We start from the raw sequence: 22,996 nt of genomic DNA on the forward strand, positions 1-22,996 counted from the left end.
TTTCCTTAAAAAAAATTTTTGAATCATACTATTGAATCATAAAACAATTATTTAGATATTTTTAATAGAATAAACATCTGGAGTGCGTTATTTCCGGAAAATAATAGAATCTGATTGATGTTAGGAATTTTTCCTTAATAGATTTTTTTTTTCAATTTAATTAATACTTAAAATTTAAACATTTCTGAATAAAGAATTATATTCCGTTTGTGCTTAAATTAGAAATTGGGGTAAATAATCACGAAAACGGGTATTTTCCGCCGGAAACTCGTGTTCGGGGTGAGCACAGGTCGGTGTTAACTTTCTGCTGCTAATGGTGTGTCTATTATTTATATTTCACTCTCCAGCAGGTTCGATTATATATTTACGTTTAACATACACACACATTTATATATATGTATGTATATATATATATATATATACACACACACACTAACCAAATTTTATTTATTCCTTATTAATAAATAATAAAAATTCCTTCATTTTAGAATTAATTTGAATAATTAAAGGGTGTTTTAAATTACAATCTTAAAAAAATTACTAAACTTTGATATATGAATAGTTTGGTGTTAAACCGAATAATATAAACAATAACCATTTGTTTTATGTTTACATCTTATGTAATTAAAGTGGTTATGCAACCTTGACAATCACCTGCTTAGTTAGAAATGTGGGCTTATCTCAGACACTGTAAACCTTTTGTTGGATACATTAACTGGTAAAAAGCTGCTACATTTTCTATCTCTTTATATTTTCTATCGTTTTGTGGCATTTAATTTGTATTCATGAACATAATTTGATTTTATTCCCTTATTTTCTGATGGTCATTCATTTTCTAGTACTTGTAGTTATTGCTATTTATGCACTCTTCCAATAAACCTGACCAATATACGGTTGTCTACAGCAACTATTAGTTGTAGAAATCAATAGAAAGCCTTTAGATATGTTCTCATTTTTAATTGTATTCCGAAAGTTTCTCTAAATATAGCTGTAATGTTTGTTTGCCTGACATTTTTCAATGTCTTTATATAACTATTTATCTCGGATGGATGAATGGTTTGGCTATTTAGTTCAAAAAGCCGTTCGTCGATATTCTGTCATGTATGAAATTTTCTTGATTGATGGATACATTTAAAGAAATTTTATGAAAAAAGTTGAAAATTTCTACAGAAAAATTTGATTTTTAATTTAAGAAGACGTTCTAGATTAAGTTATTTAAACTGCTTAGTTGATTTGCTTGTAACCTTATTAGGTCATTGGGGCACCTCTAATGAAGGAATTTTATAATCACGAAACAGACCCTTCGAATATGAATAATAAAAATTCGAGAAAACTTCTAATGATCAGCATCTAGTCTCGGGTAGTAAAAGGAATAAATATTGAAAAATGTTAAGAGTGCTGTGATGTGAGGAAACATTTCTGATTTCAAGCAACAATCGATATAGTTGAGCATATTCCTTCACTCAACATACTGCTTATTATTATTAAAATCATTTTTTTTTTATTAACTTGACTGTATTTTTGTATATTAGTAGAATTTCAATGAATCCTAGTCATTATATATATATATTTTATACAGAAATAGTACTCATTCCTACTGTAAATTAAAAACCTACATGCTGTTGCTACTTCTAGCCTCATACACCTACCAAAGCAGACGATGCTCTTTTCCACTCGTTAGCTATCACATACCTACTCACAATATAGATCAATATAGGACCCCACCTCCTTTTTTAGGACAAAATCCCCACAGAGAAAATAATGAATGTTTAAAATGTCACATAGGATAGAAACCCAGCGATTAAAAAATACAAAATTCAACAAATACAGTGTAATCAGAATTTAAAAAGAAAAGAAAAACCACCCCCAAATATAACAAAAAAAAAATTATATAAAATTAGATGATTAATTTAATAATTAGTTTAATATAACCAGTGATACAGCACAACACTAATGTGTTCATTATTGAATACATATTCCACTATTTGCTGTATTTTGGAAATAAAATCTCTGAAAGAATGTTTTGTTAATAAAACATTTAACCAAGGGGTTTATCCTTCTTTACACTTTCATAGGGGGCATTTTAAAATAGAGTTTTGTCCTAAGATTATTTTTTTGTCTGGATCTCAACCTAGATATCTTATGCCAGACTAGCTGTTTCTATAAGTAGAGAGCCTCAACATGTTGAGGGCACATAATAGCCTCACCTCCTTTACTCCTGCCCTACAAGCTTCTCTATGCAAGCTGTTACATATGCACACACATACAAACATCCTATTGACACCAACACACTGAAACCACCGGTTCACGGATATGCTGTTTATTCTCTCTCCAACAGCTTTTGCTCCATTGAACTACTATACTACAGACTACCTCTGTTTTTAACTAGTTGATGCATCTGTCACTCCTCCATGGAACTGCTCCTCCTTGCACACATGCTGTTTTATACCATGTCAGCCCTGATTGTGCAGATCTCTATCTCTCTCTTTGTTCGGCCATAGTGTATCTACAACTGCATTATTCAGTGTGCTTACTTTTTTTTAAGACTATAGAGTGGGATTTGTGGTTGATCTCAACCAATCACATAGAAACTCCCTTGTTTACTCACATTTTTCTTAGCTGTGCCAAATTCACAGAAGTCATAACTGAAGATCAACCACATCAATTTCACTAGTCTGGGAGGACCTTTAAAGGTTATGTTCCTTCTTGGTCAATAAAAAAAAATTGTTTCTGCTTTGATGATTAGTTTTAGTTTTGCATGCATTAAATTTCCAAGCAGTATTTTTGGAACTTGAAGATGAATTAATTGTAATCATAACCATTTTGCCATCTTCTTGCAGCCAGTTGTTATTTAGATTTCAGTTAATCTTGATTAAACAGATGATCAATGACATTCCCATCATGACCATTCTATTTTTTTAGGGTATCTAAAATATTATCAACTAATGTTTTTTAACCACAATAAAGATGTGTCACATAATACTACATCAGGAGTCTGTGTTCTCCCATTAACCTTGGTAAATCCTCACTTTCATGTTATGTGTTTATCAATAACATCAATGTAGTCACTAAAACATTGTTTAAGATGGTGATGGGATGATTTTAGATGCCTTTGCTTCTGTTTCTAGCAGATTGTGCAACCATGTTTAGGTTCCCCAAAACATCCAAGTGGATACTGTTAGGAATTCAAATTTGTTTCAAATATTTTGTTTCTTTCTTTTTTGGACATTTAACTTTGCATAATCTTTCACCTAACTGGCAATAGCAGATCTGGAAGCATTCTCAGGGCATCACCTAATGGAAGGAATCGAAGGGAAACTACTCTGGAAGAAAGACTTATGACTTCCTGATAAGTTGTGGGAGAGACTGGCACATGCTTATCAATATTAAGATTAATTACAGCAAACATAAAAAAAAAAAATAAAAGATTATAACTCAACAATAAACTACTTGTAAACTGTTAGAATGTTATTACACCTAGCATCAGAAATGTCTAGTATCTGACTATGCAACAACTGTTACATTAAGTAATTGTAGGCCTAATGTTAGTCTGTCTAATCTGGTTCTTCTAACAATTCAAAAATTAATTTTGAAGGTCATGCAGGTTTTTTTTTTTTTTTACACTTTATATTGTTATATACAATACTTACAAAATTTTGTGTAATCTTAGAAGCTGACTTCTCAGGTGGGTTTTCCTGTGTTAGTTATTAGCTCACTATTGTAACACTTTCATAATTGTTTCTTTGTCACAGAGATTCTATCAATTTTGTCAAAATTCATAATGAAGTGTTTACTATTTTCTTTAAAGAACTTCTAATTTACTCACTTTCAATGTTTATTTAAAACTTTTATTCTTTATATTTCAAATATTAAATTTGCAATAAGCTTTTATTTTTCCTTTCAATTTTCAGGTTCCCCAGAGAAAAGAGCCTTATGATGGTTCCTTAAATAATTATGTAATTATGACTGTCAGATGTCAGCTGATTTTGTCAGTTTCGTTATAATTAACCAAAATGTACTGATTTCAAGATGAGCTGAAAAAAAGGTAGAAGTAAATTCTGGAAGGACCAGGATGGATATTGAAAATTTGTAACATACAATATTGCACTGATTTAAAACTGTACGTCTCTATTGTCATGGCTACTAACGTAAATAATATTAATTTACAAGTGATTGAATTTGAAATGCTGGATAAGAGTAAATATTTTCCTTTAACAATGTTGAGTAGCTTCTCTGTAAGAGGAATCTTATATCCATTCTCCTTAATAAAAACTCGATTACAAATTCAACGTGGGACAGCTTTGTATAAAGGAACAATTGATGCCTTCATCAAAATTACTAAAAATGAAAGTATCTGTAAGTAAATTGGATTTTCTTTGATATTGATTCCATTTCTTTGCTGGGCCTTTTTAATATTATATTGCTTCAACAGTTAGTTGACAGAGTATCAGATTACAAACTTTGGTCTTCTATTTTCAGTGTTCAAATTCCATCACTGATTGGTGAAATGAGTAACATTAGTGCATGTAGGTTGATTTAAGCAAATATTCCCCTTCAAAATTGGCCCTTGTGTCTTTTCAAGATATCAGTAATATGTTCCTTTAGGAAAGTAGTAGAGTGTAGAAATTAGCTCCTGACAAATTGAATCTATAATTTAATTTCAGTTTTTAGTTCAGTTGTATATTTCTAATATGCTTCATGAAAATATGCAGGTTACACTTGCTCTTTCCTGAGAACATGTGAAATATGCATATAATTATTTTTATGGGTTAATGAATTTTAATGAATCTGGGGAATGCAAATAATAGTTTCTAAGATTGGTATAAATTTTGTATATGCACAAAATTCTTTTGCAGGTTGCTATTTCTAGCAGATTGAATTGCTATGTAGAAGCTCCTGTAATGGATTAGCATAATTTTATTTACTAAATACTCAACTGGCACTTCATTGGTTACAACGATGAGTGTTCCAGTTGATCCAATGAATGGAACAGCCTGCTTGTGAAATTAACATGCAAGTGGCTGAGCACTCCACAGACAGATGTACCCTTATAGTTCTCATGGAAATTCAGCGTGACACAGAATGTGATAAGGCTGGCCTTTTGAATTGCAGGTATAACTCACTTTTACCAGCTGAGTGAACTGGAGCAACATGAAATAAAGTTTCTTGCTCAAGGACACAACACAATGCTGGGAATTGAACACATGATCTTATGATTGTGAACCAAATACCACTAACCACTAAGATATGTACCTTCAGATTTTATTGAATAAGTGACAATGTGATGCTGACAAATTCTGATACATTCGATCTTTAAACACCTATTACTGAAAGTTAAAACTTGTTCTGTGTTTATGTTTCTAAGTACTTTACTCACACCTCATTATGACCTCCAGTGCTTCCCTTTGTGATTCCATTTCAAGTAAGAGTAAATGGAATCATATTTCATACATATTTCTCCTGTATAACCTTGTCTAGAAATCCTTCAAATTTTCATCCAAAACCAAAATGGTAGAATCTATATTTAAAACCCAAGAGAGAAATAAATAATTAAATACTATCAGCTGTAATAAGTTTACTACAAGTTCAATACAGGAACTAACAATTGGCAGGATTTGAACTCAGTTTGTAAAGCTGTAACTAAATTTTGCAAAGCAGTTTGTTTAATCTTCTTACAATTCTGCCAATTCACTTCCCTAAAACATTGCTTTACTGACACAGTCAATTCCCAGGATTAAAATAATAATAATAATAATAATAATAATAATAATAATAATAATAATAATAATAATAATAATAATAATAATCTTTTGTTTATTAACCAAAAAGATTGACAAAAAAATCAAGGATGGTACACGACAATACTGTGTGGAATTACATAACAAAATATCATATAAAGAAGGGAAATTACAAAAAATTCAAAGTAAAATTCACTAAAATGAGAGAATTCTGAGAGCTACCAGTGGAAACCAAACAAAAATCATGGTTACCCTGACCACTAAAGCAAGTGCCCTTTCCCAACTGTTTAATGAGAGAATTCTGAGAGCTACCAGTGGAAACCAAACAAAAATCATGGTTACCCTGACCACTAAAGCAAGTGCCCTTTCCCAACTGTTTAATGAGAGAATTCTGAGAGCTACCAGTGGAAACCAAACAAAAATCATGGTTACCCTGACCACTAAAGCAAGTGCCCTTTCCCAACTGTTTTCCTTCAATCTAATAAGTACATACTCTGAGCAGGTCTATTCACTCGGACCATGCTCACCACTCTAACTTTCTCTTCTAAATGAAATGTGAAAATGCTGATGAGGGCTTGGCCAAGGAAGATGGTACTTGTCTTCAGTCTTTTCAGTCTTGGCCACCTCACAACCTCTTTTGTCAAGGCCAACAAAAAGACAAAAACTGCCTGTCCTTCCAGGTTAACAGAAGGTGGTGGGATAATCTTCACAGTGGACTAAGCTGATGATAGCTGGGTCTGTTTTGCATGTGACAGCAGCTGTTCAACATAACATGAAACCATTCTGCATGCACTCGTCCAGTGATCAACCATTGCTATGCATTGTATGAATGCATGTAGAATGGTTTTATTGCCTGGTGCACATCTTGGACAGTGCACAGCTTTGGACAAGCATTTCCATGGTTCGAGAATTTATCTTAAACCAGCAGTACTGCCCAGTAGCATTGCCTAGCCAAAGATAGATATTTGGAAATTATCCATGGGTTCCAGTTTGAAAGTCCTCTACAACAGATCCATCAATTGATTTTCATTGACATCCAGGATTTTCCCAAGAACTTTGTTGCTTTTGCTCCCCTGTTAATCCTCTATAAAATGCCAACAAGGAACTTTAACCTACTGCATCACCAAACTAGTAGAGGGCTGTGAGTACTTGACAACATTCCAGATGACAAGTACCTTGTCTCAATCTTTGCTTCACCTATGACTGAAGCTCTATCAGAGAAATGAGCTGTGGAAAATGCATCTGACAAACAAAAACCAGCCCTGTTCACCATGAAAAAACTGGAGGTGTCAAAACCTTAGCTCATGTCTCCACATCGGCAGCCATGGTATCCACACTGTGAGTATTGACAACAAATGGAGCTCCTGACCTATGGAACACATTCCTTTCACAAAAAGTAAAAGAACAGTCACTCTAGTCCGGTCAGATATGAACTGGGGCAAGGTACAACAGTCAGGCAGTAATAGGTAATGGAGTCAATGTAAGCATTCACCATCTCTATTTATTATTTTCTTACTATTATCATCACCAACACCACAACCACTGCCATCACCGCCATCACCATCATCATGCTTAAGGCAGTGCACTGGCTAAGCTGTTAGCACACCAGGCAAAGTGCTTAGTGGCATTTCACCCATGTTTATGTTCTCAGTTCAAATTCTGCCAAAGTCAACTTTGCCTTTTATCCTTTTGGGTCTATAAAATAAGTTTCAGTTGAGTACTGGGGTTGATGTAATTGACTTCCCCACCTCTCAAAATTGTTGGCCTTTTACCAAAGGATTGTTATTTTTGTACTTGTCACAGTTTCTAAAAACTGGCTTGATTTTTTTTTTTTTTAAGGTCTGTCCATCAGATCTGAGTCTTCAGACAGAGAGAACTTTTTGCAGAATATAAACTGTGCCTAATAAGTCAGTTTTTTTTTTTATTTTTTAAGTTTTTTTTTTATATATAGTGCTGATATCATATTTGATTTTAAGTTGGTTAAGGAAATGTGGTGGTTTCTTTAGGATGGGTCCCAATAATTCCTACCACCACATGAATAACTTTAGTAGAAGTGGTCAACATTCTTACTTGTTCTGTCTTCAACTTAGCATAGTTGGTAATCTTTTTGACTGACTTAAAAACATATTGAAGCAAATCTTCATTGCTGTTTACTAGCTAAAATCTAGCCTCCATCTTTCTGTGGCACCACGTTCCTAAACACTAATCAAGCCTCTGCCACCATATTTTCAGTTCATGTACAGGCACAGGTCAATGATATTGACTCCACCGCCTCCTCCACCAAACTTTCTGACCTTGTGCTCTCTTAGAAATAATTTTTATTGTTTAAGGTAGTAGACTGGCAAAATCTTTATGAAATTACATCTCTCTACATTAAAATTTGAAATCTCTCCAAGGTCAACTTTAGTTATTCCTTTTGAAGTGGGTAAACCAAGGACTAATTTAAAGTACTTATTGGGTTTTAATTTAATCAACTGTACTCTTCTTAGAATTTGTGTACTTATGTTTATCTAGAAGTATGTTTTGTATTGATATCTTGTTAGAAAACGAAAAGCAAATATAAAAAATTAATTACTTATTCTCATATATGCTTTCATTACATAGTTGGTCTTTATCGTGGATTCTGGATTAATGCATTACAAGTCTTACCAACAGTTGGATACATTTCAACATATGAAACTACACGGCAATTCCTGAAAGAAAACTCTGATTTAAGAGAAAGCAAGTTGCGTTCATTTATTTCTGGGGGTGCTGCTTCATTGGTAGGTCAGACTATGTCTGTACCTATTGATATTGTATCACAACACATAATGCTGCTTGGACAGAGAACTTCTAAAAAGACAAATGTTGATCAAAAGTTGATGAAATTGCAAACTTTACACATTTCTGAAAAAGCCCGTCTATCCAATTTTGGTTCTGTACCAGAAATTATTCAACAAATATACATTCGAGATGGACTGAGAGGTTTCTACAAAGGATACTTTGTGTCAATTTTAGTTTTTGCGCCAAATAGTGCTCTTTGGTGGACATTTTATGATACATACACATGTAAGTTATTGCAATCTTTCTCTATTTACATATCTACTTAAAAAAATAATTATTGTATTTATTGTAAATCTATAATAATTAATTTTTGTGATGTTCTGGTTGAATGCTTAAAATTTAATATGTTGTTATATTTCATGGCACTGTTTAGAGAATTTTAGTTTAGTTGAGTTGAATAGACCAAAGAAATAACAAACAACAGAATAGAGCTCTTACCAAATTATTAGTTACATGTTCTCTTTGCATCCAGAACTTCTTTTCAACATATTTGTCTCTTATCATCACATGTCCATACCAGTACAGTCTTCTTCTGTACACTACATCTGATTTCATCGATGGCCATTTTGTCTTTCATCTCACCTGTGCTTCATCATTGTTGCATGCTGATATTATACATCTTGCTGAATTTTACCTAATTTTACCTATCTTTTACCTAATTTTACCTATCTTTTCCACATGCTCTATATTTAATGTCCATATTTCACTACTATGCAGCATCACATTTTGCACACAAGCATCATATAATTTGCTCTTCTCTCAAAGAGAGAAAACCTTTGAGGCCAATGGAGGTAATAATTTTTTTGACATTTTTCTACAGTCCTTAATTCTGACAATATCTATCTCCAATGCTGATTACATCACCTAGAAGCTATCAACTACTTCTAACAAGCCTTCTAGGTAACTGAAGATTTCATTTCTTGGGTGTTCTTATTCCTAACTATTTGTGTGCTTCTATTACAAATGAAGTCCTCTGTCAACCTGCCTCAGACCATATTGCACCATTTGTGCATCTCAAGTTTGCATTAGGTACACAGTATAGAGATCTTACATTCTCCTTTTCTATATACTGGGCATGACTACTTTCCAGATGGAAGAAGAGTTTTAGTTCTTGTTTTTTAAATCTTTTGTCTTTGCTAAGTTTACCTTTATATCACTTATTTTAGACCTGTGTAACAGACAGATGTGAGCATACATCGGAGTTACCCTGTGTAGTGGTAAGATGCAATGGGTCACCATATGTAGTTAGTTGAAGGCAGGATGAAACAGATTAATAACAACATCAGAGAGGAAAGGAATAACATTCACAAATTTATTTGCTGGCAGTAGTTTGTAAAATGTACATAGTAGTAATTGACAACAGTAATGATGTGCTGGTGGCTCACTGGTAGTTGGTAGTGTGTAAGCTGTGCATTCTGCTGACAGAGAGGAAGACAGAGTGAGGATTACATTGTCCTTTTCCATTCGTCCAATGTTATTGTTCCTGGTTAATGGCTGGCATGAATAGAGATGTGTGTTCTCTATTAGCTGGTTGAACTAAAGAGGGAGAGAGAGAGAAGATCTCAGTTATATAGGGTATGGCCAGAAAGTAGGTCAAACATAAAACAATGGACTGATCCTTCCATGACCAGAAAAGGTCTGAGGAGGTCAGATGTTCCTCATTAATCTCTAAGCATAGAGATTAAACACAATGGAATCAGACAGTCATCTGATAAGCAACAAGGGTGTAGATCCAGTTTTGAATCTCAGTAAGGCAAGTCTAAGCAAGCTCCTACACCTGCTTCCACAATTTGAACTTTTCTTCTAATTCTTTAACTGGTGTCACAGACAGTCTGACTTAAACTTCTCTAAAAGATTATAATGAAATGGGGAGAGCTGAGGACTGAACCCTGATAGACACTTAAAATCCTCACTGAACTTCTTGCTTAATTTCACACCTGTATATGGCTTTCACAAGCCACTTACCTACACTTAATTTCCTTAATGATAATCAGATTACAGGATGTAAGTACTCTGTCAAATATCTTATCCAAATCATCAAATGCTTGTTATTGTTGTTTGCTCTTAGCTAAGAATGTCTTGTAGTTGTCTCATTAAGAAGATGGCATCAATGGTTTCTCTTCCTCGTACAAACATGTATCTTATCTTAGCTAATTCACTCCCTGTGCTAGAATTTTCTTTCTACATCAAGCCAATGCCTCTGAAACCACTTCTTTCTGAAGCAACTTCTTTGCTTCATAGCAGTTGATGCTATACCAGTCATTGTGGATAAATCTCCCTTGCACTACGTGATTGCCCAGGTAAGGCACTGGTATGTTCTCAACTTCAGATATTTTCAACGTCTTGGCAACTGTCCCCAATGATCCCTTACTGCTTACCTTTCCATCATATCTTAAATGGCCATTTGAATCACACAGCAATTAACCTTCATACTTATTACCATCTGTTAAATCTATTGGTGGTAATCCTTTCCTCTCGTACACATTCTCCTCATTAAAGAACCAATTGTTGTTGCATTTTCAATTTTCTCTTTTTCTTGGTCCCAGGAAGGATAAGTGTGCCACTATCATTATGAACACATTTTTTCACCAACAACTTCTTGATATACACTAACACACCACTTTGCATGCCTATACTCCTCTGGCACAGAACATTGGCAAATGTCTTACTTTGAGCTTCTTGCTAGATATACTTGGCATCAACTTACTTGATATAATTTGTTCCATACTTACCAGCCTTACTTTTATATACTATTCTATGTCGATCTTTCCTTGGCTAGAACTTAGCTCCATCTACAAATCTAGTTTGTAACTGCTAGCAAGTTGTTAAAAACTCACTTATGAATTCCCTTCACCTTCTAGTATAGGCATCACTTAGTATTTCTTGAAAGTTACATAGAGTAAAGAGATCTTTCGTATTCCATGCCTTTCTTTTCCAGTTTGTTTTCTATATTTGACTCCATCTGGCTCTCATTTTGAGTTCATTCATAATCAATCTCTATTGCCTGGTACATTCTTCCCCAGAAGAAGACTTGCTATTCACAACAATCTATCTCTCTCATTCTCTAGGGAATATGGATTTTATCTGGCTTATGTTTTCATTTCAATAGGTGGCTTTCTGAAATTTTTATTGCAAATTCTTACATTATTTATGTCACTGTATTTTAAGAGCCTTGATCCCTTCTCATTTCTCTTTTTATCTAAAAACATGCAACTTTATAATCCTTAACTTTGCTTTCTCCATTTGCAAAATCTTTATAAGTTAGAAAGCAATTAACTGAATTTGTAGTCACACAAATATTGTCTTCTTTGTTCAACAAATCTTTTATATTTCTCCACTGATAATAACTTCTGTCTTCCAGTGCAACAAAATAACTCTTTCTGAAAGAAGCTTTTTTTTAAAATTATTATCCTCATGATGCCAAGAAAGCATCCAGCCATAGAAAATCTGCCTCAATGGATTCTGTCTAACCCATGCAAGCATGAAAAAGTGGACATTACAGTGGACATGATGATGGGGAGGAGATATGTATCAGTCTTCTCAATATAAACTATTAATATGATTGATTAAACTTCGTTGATTTGGGGGATTTTTAAAATTCTTTTCCTATCTTATTTTAGTGGAAAGCCTTTGAGAGAAAGTGTACTTTCATTGGTAACTTCGATCATTCTCACAATAAAAAAAGAGTACAACAGCTTGCATCTTTTCTCATCCTTTAATTATTAGGACAGCTCAAAAAAACTATAGTATAGCTATAATTGTTTTCCTTAATTCTTATGGATAACAGTGGAAATAATTGTCTGATTTTAAAACTGCATCACTAAGAGCCACAGAGAAAAACCTCTACACAGTTGCCCACCCTGCTTGAAATAGCTGCCAAATCTACCTCAATTCATACTCCTCTGTCTTAAAAAACAAATGGGAAGGACACGTTTGATACACTATACCTGAAGTCCTGGATACACTATACCTGAAGTCAAAGTTGGAATGCTTTGGATCATAGTTTTGCTCAGTCATAGCAAGGGCTCAACAACAACTTCCTCACTACATTTGTATTCATCAACAAATGCCTTCTCAGTTCTTTGCATCATCAAACCCAATGTTTCCTCAAGATAAGTACACTTTCCCTAATCTATGAACTGTTAATCATCACTAATCCCATACATTCCCAAACAGACGACACACACTTCTTCTCTATATCTTTTAAATACAACATTTTTTGCATTAGTTCTCTCAAGGCATCCACTATTTTTTTCATCTATGGTATCACTCATACATTAGGTTGGATTAATTGTTGCTTAGCATTTTATCCATCTATAACACAATAATTTTAAGAACTTGTTTCCATTTCCAGCTATGTTTGCTGCAGCGTCCCCTGACTGGATTCCTCGGTTGACACTTCAATGTTTAGCTGCTTGTTTGAGTGGTGTATCTGCTTCCACTATAACCAACCCACTTGATGTAATACGTGCCCGTATTCAGGTCAGTATATAGTCACCAAGGGCTGGAAAATCCTTCTTGATACTTATTTGATCTCAAGTCAAATTCAAAAATACTGTTTGAAAATAGATTAATGGATTCTAATTTTTGTATGTAACCGAGACCTTTGGAAATATGCTGTGCGTGAGAAGACCCGGCAAGCCAAGTGAGACCATTATCCGAGGCCCCTGCCAGGGATGTAGCCAGCCCACTTATGCATACCTTTCCTTACTTGGACACTAAACTCTGCTTGCGAAGACCTTTTGAGGCAAGTGAAATCAAAATTGAACCAAATTCGATGACTGGCACCCATGCCAACCTCTCCTTCATTGGACACTAAACTCGGCTTGCGAAGACCTGTTGGGGCAAATGAAATCAAAATCATGATGGCACCTGTACCAGTGGAGCGCTAAGAGCACTATCTGAGCGTGATCATTGCCAGAGCAGCTGTCTGGCTTCCGTGCCAGTGGCACGTAAATAGCACCATTTGAGAGTGACCATTACCAGCGTCGCCTTGTGCTGGTGGCACATGAAAAGACATTCGAGCGAGGTCGTTGCCAGTGCCGCTGGACTGGCTCCTGTGCAGGTGGCATGTAAAAAACACCATTTTGTGTGTGGCCGTTGCCTGTACTGCCTGACTGGCCTTCGTGCCAGTGGCACGTAAAAGCACCCACTACACTCTTAGAGTGGTTGGTGTTAGGAAGGGCATCCAGCTCTAGAAACTCTGCCAAATCAGATTGGAGCCTGGTGCAGCCATCTGGTTCACCAGTCCTCAGTCAAATCGTCCAACCCATGCTAGCATGGAAGGCGGACATTAAACGATGATGATGATGATGATTAATAGAAATCTCACCAATTCACACCATTAATGAAAGTCTGTTCTTCACATTAAACTTTGCCTAAAACTGTTTTGTTACCTTGTTGTTGATGTGTATCTGCCAGAAAGAGCCTCTACATATTCACTTGACATGTGAGAAATGGTAGTCAGATTTCTTCAAACTATACTTTACTATTCCAAAACAAAAAAAAAGGACAAATTGATAATCTAGTCCTGATTGTATTGTCTGAAAATAAGATGGGATGGTCATGGCTGGAATGCTTTTTTGATAAGTGTGCTTCAGTCATTTTGCTAGGTTTACTATAGTGCAGAGGAAGTGTTCATCAACATCATTTTATAAAGAAACTAATGTGGTAATTTATGAAAAAAAAGCAGATGGGTTGCATCACTAGCAGTCTTAGTAAGTCATATGACAACCATCATATTAGAACAATGTAACAGGATAGTTGGGAGTGGCGATGGGGTAATGACACAAAACTATCAAAATAGGATTTTGATGGCGCGTAAATAGCACCATTTGAGAGTGATCATTACCAGCGTCGCCTTGTGCTGGTGGCACATGAAAAAACATTTGAGCGAGGTCGTTGCCAGTGCCGCTGGACTGGCTCCTGTGCAGGTGGCATGTAAAAAACACCATTTTGAGCGTGGCCGTTGCCAGTACCGCCTGACTGGCCTTCGTGCCAGTGGCACGTAAAAGCACCCACTACACTCTTAGAGTGGTTGGTGTTAGGAAGGGCATCCAGCTGTAGAAACTCTGCCAAATCAGATTGGAGCCTGGTGCAGCCATCTGGTTCACCAGTCCTCAGTCAAATCGTCCAACCCATGCTAGCATGGAAGGCGGACATTAAACGATGATGATGATGATGATTAATAGAAATCTCACCAATTCACACCATTAATGAAAGTCTGTTCTTCACATTAAACTTTGCCTAAAACTGTTTTGTTACCTTGTTGTTGATGTGTATCTGCCAGAAAGAGCCTCTACATATTCACTTGACATGTTAGAAATGGTAGTCAGATTTCTTCAAACTATACTTTACTATTCCAAAACAAAAAAAAAGGACAAATTGATAATCTAGTCCTGATTGTATTGTCTGAAAATAAGATGGGATGGTCATGGCTGGAATGCTTTTTTGATAAGTGTGCTTCAGTCATTTTGCTAGGTTTACTATAGTGCAGAGGAAGTGTTCATCAACATCATTTTATAAAGAAACTAATGTGGTAATTTATGAAAAAAAAGCAGATGGGTTGCATCACTAGCAGTCTTAGTAAGTCATATGACAACCATCATATTAGAACAATGTAACAGGATAGTTGGGAGTGGTGATGGGGTAATGACACAAAACTATCAAAATAGGATTTTGATGGCGCGTAAATAGCACCATTTGAGAGTGATCATTACCAGCGTCGCCTTGTGCTGGTGGCACATGAAAAAACATTTGAGCGAGGTCGTTGCCAGTGCCGCTGGACTGGCTCCTGTGCAGGTGGCATGTAAAAAACACCATTTTGAGCGTGGCCGTTGCCAGTACCGCCTGACTGGCCTTCGTGCCAGTGGCACGTAAAAGCACCCACTACACTCTTAGAGTGGTTGGTGTTAGGAAGGGCATCCAGCTGTAGAAACTCTGCCAAATCAGATTGGAGCCTGGTGCAGCCATCTGGTTCACCAGTCCTCAGTCAAATCGTCCAACCCATGCTAGCATGGAAGGCGGACATTAAACGATGATGATGATGATGATTAATAGAAATCTCACCAATTCACACCATTAATGAAAGTCTGTTCTTCACATTAAACTTTGCCTAAAACTGTTTTGTTACCTTGTTGTTGATGTGTATCTGCCAGAAAGAGCCTCTACATATTCACTTGACATGTGAGAAATGGTAGTCAGATTTCTTCAAACTATACTTTACTATTCCAAAACAAAAAAAAAGGACAAATTGATAATCTAGTCCTGATTGTATTGTCTGAAAATAAGATGGGATGGTCATGGCTGGAATGCTTTTTTGATAAGTGTGCTTCAGTCATTTTGCTAGGTTTACTATAGTGCAGAGGAAGTGTTCATCAACATCATTTTATAAAGAAACTAATGTGGTAATTTATGAAAAAAAAGCAGATGGGTTGCATCACTAGCAGTCTTAGTAAGTCATATGACAACCATCATATTAGAACAATGTAACAGGATAGTTGGGAGTGGCGATGGGGTAATGACACAAAACTATCAAAATAGGATTTTGATGGCGCGTAAATAGCACCATTTGAGAGTGATCATTACCAGCGTCGCCTTGTGCTGGTGGCACATGAAAAAACATTTGAGCGAGGTCGTTGCCAGTGCCGCTGGACTGGCTCCTGTGCAGGTGGCATGTAAAAAACACCATTTTGAGCGTGGCCGTTGCCAGTACCGCCTGACTGGCCTTCGTGCCAGTGGCACGTAAAAGCACCCACTACACTCTTAGAGTGGTTGGTGTTAGGAAGGGCATCCAGCTGTAGAAACTCTGCCAAATCAGATTGGAGCCTGGTGCAGCCATCTGGTTCACCAGTCCTCAGTCAAATCGTCCAACCCATGCTAGCATGGAAGGCGGACATTAAACGATGATGATGATGATGATTAATAGAAATCTCACCAATTCACACCATTAATGAAAGTCTGTTCTTCACATTAAACTTTGCCTAAAACTGTTTTGTTACCTTGTTGTTGATGTGTATCTGCCAGAAAGAGCCTCTACATATTCACTTGACATGTTAGAAATGGTAGTCAGATTTCTTCAAACTATACTTTACTATTCCAAAACAAAAAAAAAGGACAAATTGATAATCTAGTCCTGATTGTATTGTCTGAAAATAAGATGGGATGGTCATGGCTGGAATGCTTTTTTGATAAGTGTGCTTCAGTCATTTTGCTAGGTTTACTATAGTGCAGAGGAAGTGTTCATCAACATCATTTTATAAAGAAACTAATGTGGTAATTTATGAAAAAAAAGCAGATGGGTTGCATCACTAGCAGTCTTAGTAAGTCATATGACAACCATCATATTAGAACAATGTAACAGGATAGTTGGGAGTGGCGATGGGGTAATGACACAAAACTATCAAAATAGGATTTTGATGGCACGTAAATAGCACCATTTGAGAGTGATCATTACCAGCGTCGCCTTGTGCTGGTGGCACATGAAAAAACATTTGAGCGAGGTCGTTGCCAGTGCCGCTGGACTGGCTCCTGTGCAGGTGGCATGTAAAAAACACCATTTTGAGCGTGGCCGTTGCCAGTACCGCCTGACTGGCCTTCGTGCCAGTGGCACGTAAAAGCACCCACTACACTCTTAGAGTGGTTGGTGTTAGGAAGGGCATCCAGCTGTAGAAACTCTGCCAAATCAGATTGGAGCCTGGTGCAGCCATCTGGTTCACCAGTCCTCAGTCAAATCGTCCAACCCATGCTAGCATGGAAGGCGGACATTAAACGATGATGATGATGATGATTAATAGAAATCTCACCAATTCACACCATTAATGAAAGTCTGTTCTTCACATTAAACTTTGCCTAAAACTGTTTTGTTACCTTGTTGTTGATGTGTATCTGCCAGAAAGAGCCTCTACATATTCACTTGACATGTTAGAAATGGTAGTCAGATTTCTTCAAACTATACTTTACTATTCCAAAACAAAAAAAAAAGGACAAATTGATAATCTAGTCCTGATTGTATTGTCTGAAAATAAGATGGGATGGTCATGGCTGGAATGCTTTTTTGATAAGTGTGCTTCAGTCATTTTGCTAGGTTTACTATAGTGCAGAGGAAGTGTTCATCAACATCATTTTATAAAGAAACTAATGTGGTAATTTATGAAAAAAAAGCAGATGGGTTGCATCACTAGCAGTCTTAGTAAGTCATATGACAACCATCATATTAGAACAATGTAACAGGATAGTTGGGAGTGGCGATGGGGTAATGACACAAAACTATCAAAATAGGATTTTGATGGGGGGGGGGGGGGTATTTTCTACAATTTATTTTTATTTTTCTGTAATTGTGAAGATTCAATGAATTTGTAGCTGTGAGCCCTTCCACATATTGTTTACAGTTGAATACTATTACTTGCACAAATTAGATACAAATTAAAGCAAGAAGATAATGTGATGGTCAAGAATAGGCTGCTTAAATTTGGAATCATTAATTAATGTACATTCACACATTGCGCTGCTTTGTATAGAAAATATTTTGTCATACCCAGTTGGAAAGGCTAAGCCAGTATATTACAATAAGTCCTTAAAAAAACAGGGGTCTGAAGTGATAAAAATTTATAAGTTAGAATTGCTGAATGTAATGTTGTGCTGTTTATATTAGATTGTTTCAATATCATGAATAAAGACAGAAATGGATTTTATATATACAAGTTTAGTGTGTAGCTATGTTTTCAACAGGTTTTATATGTGGTAGTTAACATTCATTGAAAAATTAGTTTCTTCAATAGTTTGTTTCATAATTTAGCTTCAGAAGCACTTTGAACATTTGACGACAGGTGATTAATGGAAAACATAGATGAAGAGAAATTTCAGTTCAAGAGTAGGACTAGATCAAATATGATAGTGTTTTTCTGCAGGATTATTGTTTATTGAGCTATTTTAATAGAGAATACAGCAAAAATGATTTTCGTTACTTCTTAAATTTTGAATTGATCCTTTAAAATCTATTTTATGCATTTAACTGTTTTCTAAAGGTTAAAAGGAAATGGAGTGCAAAAAAACTAAAAAGAAGAATGTGAGTAATTTAAACCTGTGCTCCTCTGCTGTACTTGAAAATGTCTAAAAATAATTAGAGGAACAATGGAATATTGTTTATTTCAAAGTTTTGTGTTCTGTTATTCTGGTCTTTCTGCACAAGACCATTGAATTAGCATGAACAAATATTTGTAAAACCTTTGCTCCAATAATAATATTCTAATATGCAAAATGCTGCCATACTTCTGAAGCGTTACTGTGATGACAATGAAGTCTGTCATATCAGTACAGAAAAGTTGGTGTTTAGTTATGAGATTGTCATTTATGTACATTTAAAAAAAAAATCTTTTTGTTTTTTTCAGGTGGAAGGTTGCAGTTTTCCAACAACAATTCAAATTTTGTGGAAAGAAGAAGGTGTTAAAATGGCCTTTAAAGGCTTGTCTGCACGTGTAATTCAATCTGTTGTTTTTTCTTTTTTCATTATTCTTGGCTATGAATCAATCAAACGTTGTAGTTTACTAAAAGAGTACCAAAAAGACATCCGATGGTGATTTGAAAAGTTCCCACATTTAACTATATTGTTTAATCAAAAAATATATAGTTGGCATTTTTAAATGCAAATTTGTTTATTATTTTCTATCTATTTATTTATATATTTATTTTATTTGGTTTGTGATTTGGTCATATCATATCCCATTATTGGCAGATTATAATTATAATTTCAGTTAAATAAACTTACATTTTCCATTTAGTTGTTTTGTTTTTTTTTCAGTGGAGTTTAAATTTGTTTTCATAGAATTTCACTGCACCCATTTTTCATCTATTGTAGAATGTTTAACTGTATAATTAGGAATGTAATTAACAATTGTATATCATTTAATTACATTTCTTTATTTTGGAAGTGATTTTTTAATTGTTTTTGTTTGCATACGTTTTGACTGAAGGTGTGTGGTCTAGTGGTTAGGATATTTGGCTCATGATCGTGAGTTCGATTCCTGGTGGTGCATTGTATCCTTGAGCTAAATACTTTATTTCACATTACTCCAGTCCACTCAGCTGGCAAAATGAGTTGTACCTGTATTTCAAAGGGCCAACCTTGTGACATTCTGTGTCATGCTGAATCTCCCAGAGAACAATGTTAAGGGTAGGTGTGTTTGTGGAGTGCTCAGCCACTCGCATGTTAATTTCACAAGCAGGCTGTTCCTTTGATTGGATCTACTGGAACCTTGTAGTAACCAACAGAGTGCCAAATATCTTGCAGATATCTTTCATTTTCATAATTTTACAATACATATAAACATTTCCTTTTACTGAGGTTAAAATTCAAAACTTACTTCCAATTCAGAAATTCAATGTAGTGAAAATTAAATTCACACTTCATCCAGTACAGTGATGATGTATTTCAATATAAGCAATGAGACTCTCCTTAAAACCCTAATTCTTGGCAGAAACAGTTGAACTTTGTAGTATTTAGTTACATCCCTTCCATTCTTACTTCAAATCCCTCTGACAACAATAATGTCAGTACCAATAATATCTTGGGAGTTAATTCAATCAACTATACCTGCCTCAAAATGTGTGACCTTGTGCCAAAATTAGAACACTACTATTACTAAAAGTGCAGGAGGTACAGAAAGCCAGGTGAGATACATTGTTATTTAATTTATTTTTTACTTCATGACTTTGGTTTTTCTTCTGTTTGAAGTCAATAGAACATTAATGGGTCAGTTTTATTAACCAAGCAGCAAGATATGACTTAAGTCAAATTGATTCCTTTCTATATATTATCTTTAACACACAAGAAATTGACTAAAACTTTTTCCTTCAAAATTTGCCTGGTTCTTATTCATAAGAATTTGTTAATTTTTTTTTAATATAGTGGAAGGCAGGGGTATTGCAGAAGTACTAAAGTGTGAAGTTACTGTTATTTCATTCCTGTACAAAAAGTTCAAGATTTGTATGGGTTAGCTTTACTCTCCATATCAATGAAATAAGTATCAAATTTACTATGATTCTGTTTCTCTCTTTAAATTCATGAAGAGAGTGATGGTATGCATTGTTGATTAATAACTAAGCTTTCAGGAAACTGGTTCTCAAGCCAGTTTTGATTTCCTGTTGAAGCTAATTTACTTTACTTGTATTACAGGCAAAATGTTTGTGTGCTTGAATAAAATTTGTATTTAGTTTAGTGGAGTATGCTATAGTTCAGTGATGAATTTTCAACCATGTTCTAATTTTCAATTGGAATTGCTTTCACTTACTTGGTAAAGGTACAAATACTTCTTCCCTTTTAATTAAAATCCCATACTAAACATTGGTGTAAGAAACTTTATTATTACTTTGAAAGTCATCTTATGTGCCTGATCAACAACAAATGCAGTTGTGAGTGTATGCTAAAGTGTTGTGTTACACACATTGATATTCGTATCAGGATGCCAGAATTAGTATTGACATGTATGGGTATCTTTAAAATGCATTCAAAAGATACAAAGAAGAATGTATGTTCTGTACAGGAATATATAGGATTAGTGATGGTGATAGGTCATTGACGAAGGGGATTAAAAGATTTTGATAAAACATTGAAGTTGATAGATTAGGGGATCGAGAGGATGATGATATTTTGTCGATTAGTTTTGAAATTAGATGATTAATTCTGCTTCCCTCTTTAAATTTGTCGCTGTCTTTCTTATTTTTTCCTCTTTCTAATTGGCCTCTTTGTAATTATGTTTTATATTAGATTATTTTTAATGCTAATCCTATCTCACTTCATGGCAGACATTATGTACTGGTGAAAAAGTCTTCCAATATTTGTAAGAAATAAGGTGATAAGCTGACAGAATCATTAACACACCAGGCAAAATGCCTAGTGGCATTTCGTTTGTCTGTACACTCTGAGTTCAATTTCTACTGAGGTTGACTTTGCCTTTCATCCTTTTGGGGTCAATAAAATAAGTACCAGTTGAGCACTGAGGTTGATGTAATTGACATATCCTCTTCCTTGGAATTGAGGAGAGCCTGCCAAATGTACCAAAATTTGAAACCAATATTTTTGAGAAGTATTTTTCAGTTTCTTTTTGGATTCACTACATGTCATTTCTTCATATTTTCTAACCTTATAAAAATAATCTGTCACTCTTGATTGGTGAAGGTTTCAATATTTTATCATAATACTACCTAATAGACCAATGTAACATCTTGTTCGACATTTTTTCCAGTTAATGGTTAATACAAAATATCGTAATTTATATCATTTTAACCTTTCTACGTGGTTGTGTAGTTAAGAAGTTTCATATGCAGCCATGTGGTTTTCTAAGTAAAATTTAGTAGATGGTAGCTACAGTTCACATCTGTATGGAAATCCCTCACACACACACACATACACATGTGAAATTTGACTGGTGATGACTGCTGCTGTCATCTTGTGGTTGTTTTTAGTGTAAGAGGTAGAGAGAAAAATAGGGTTTGTTAAAAAAATAAAAGGGAGAAATTACCCTCAAGGGGAGAGAATTGCTGAGAGAGAGTTTCTTTTTATATATACTTATTTTATTATGTTTCTATATAATTCATTTTTATTTACAAACAAATTTATAGGCACCAAGTGTATCAGTATGCTATAGAAAATAAAGGAATTCTCAAATGTAGCCTTTCTGCATTTGAGAATAGGTGTGTGATAAGAAGCTTACTTCCTAACCACATTGTTCCAGGTTCACTTCCACTGTGTGGCACCTTGAGCACAAGTGTCTTCTCCTTTAGCTTTGAGCCAAACAAAACCTTGTAAGTGGATTTCGTAGACGGAAACTGAAAGAAGCCTGATGTCGGATTGAAAGACAATGTGTGAGAGAAAATTGTGATACTACAGGAGAGAAATGTGTCCGCATGGATGATGGTGCGCTTGCTTTTAATGATTCTGCAAAGAAAGAGGTTTGGAGAAGCCATTATGAAAGACTGCTGAATGTGGAGAATGAATGGGAGGAGGAGAGCCTGCCAAATGTTGAGCCAGTAGAGGGACCAGCTATCCGAATAGATAGCACCCTGGTAAATAAAGCAATTAAGGATATGAAATCAGGAAAAGCCCTGGCCCATCAGGAATCACTGCTAAGATGCTTAAAATATCTGGTGGTGTGGGTTATGGTCTAGTCACCCAAATTGAAAACAAGGTAGTTCACGAAGGATTCATACCCAATGACCGGCATAGTAGCGCCATAGTCAACTGCTACAAAGGTAAAAGTGATGCTTTAGATAAGAATAACTACAAGGGTATCAAACTGCTGGATCAGGTGATGAAGGTTGCAGATGATGGGTCATAGCCCAACTAATTAGGGAGAGAGTCTGCTTAGATGAAATGCAGTTCGATTTTGTGCCAGGTAGAAGCACCACTGATGCTATATTCCTGGTAAGGCAACTGCAGG

The 22,996-nt window shown here is 35.2% G+C and overlaps 1 protein-coding gene across 4 annotated transcripts; it reads left to right on the forward strand.

Moving 5' to 3' along the window:
* Positions 1–89: 89 nt before the first annotated feature.
* On the forward strand, positions 90–19,334 carry LOC106880916 (solute carrier family 25 member 44). 4 transcript variants are annotated; one of them, XM_014931083.3, is made up of 5 exons: positions 90–718; positions 3,912–4,356; positions 8,343–8,786; positions 12,916–13,043; positions 18,950–19,334. In XM_014931083.3, exons 2-5 carry the CDS (start codon positions 4,137–4,139, stop codon positions 19,136–19,138), a joined length of 981 nt encoding a protein of 326 aa, XP_014786569.1. In that variant the 5' UTR covers positions 90–718; positions 3,912–4,136; the 3' UTR covers positions 19,139–19,334. The 4 variants fall into 4 exon arrangements, with proteins under 4 accessions (XP_014786569.1, XP_089222063.1, XP_014786571.1 ...); XM_089365937.1 differs by having other exon boundaries at positions 90–289; XM_014931085.3 differs by having other exon boundaries at positions 196–316.
* Positions 19,335–22,996: the final 3,662 nt, after the last annotated feature.

Source organism: Octopus bimaculoides, chromosome 18 (assembly GCF_046866305.1).
Source record: "Octopus bimaculoides isolate indiv1 chromosome 18, ASM4686630v1, whole genome shotgun sequence".
In the NCBI taxonomy this organism is placed as follows: Eukaryota; Metazoa; Mollusca; class Cephalopoda; order Octopoda; family Octopodidae; genus Octopus; species Octopus bimaculoides.

Excerpts from the sequence above, each read along its gene's own strand:
- LOC106880916 (XM_014931083.3), top strand. The coding sequence starts at position 4,137 with ATGGCTACTAACGTAAATAATATTAATTTACAAGTGATTGAATTTGAA. Across the intron at positions 4,357-8,342 it reads TACTAAAAATGAAAGTATCT|TTGGTCTTTATCGTGGATTC; the intron begins GTAAGTAAATTG and ends TTCATTACATAG. Across the intron at positions 13,044-18,949 it reads TAATACGTGCCCGTATTCAG|GTGGAAGGTTGCAGTTTTCC; the intron begins GTCAGTATATAG and ends TGTTTTTTTCAG.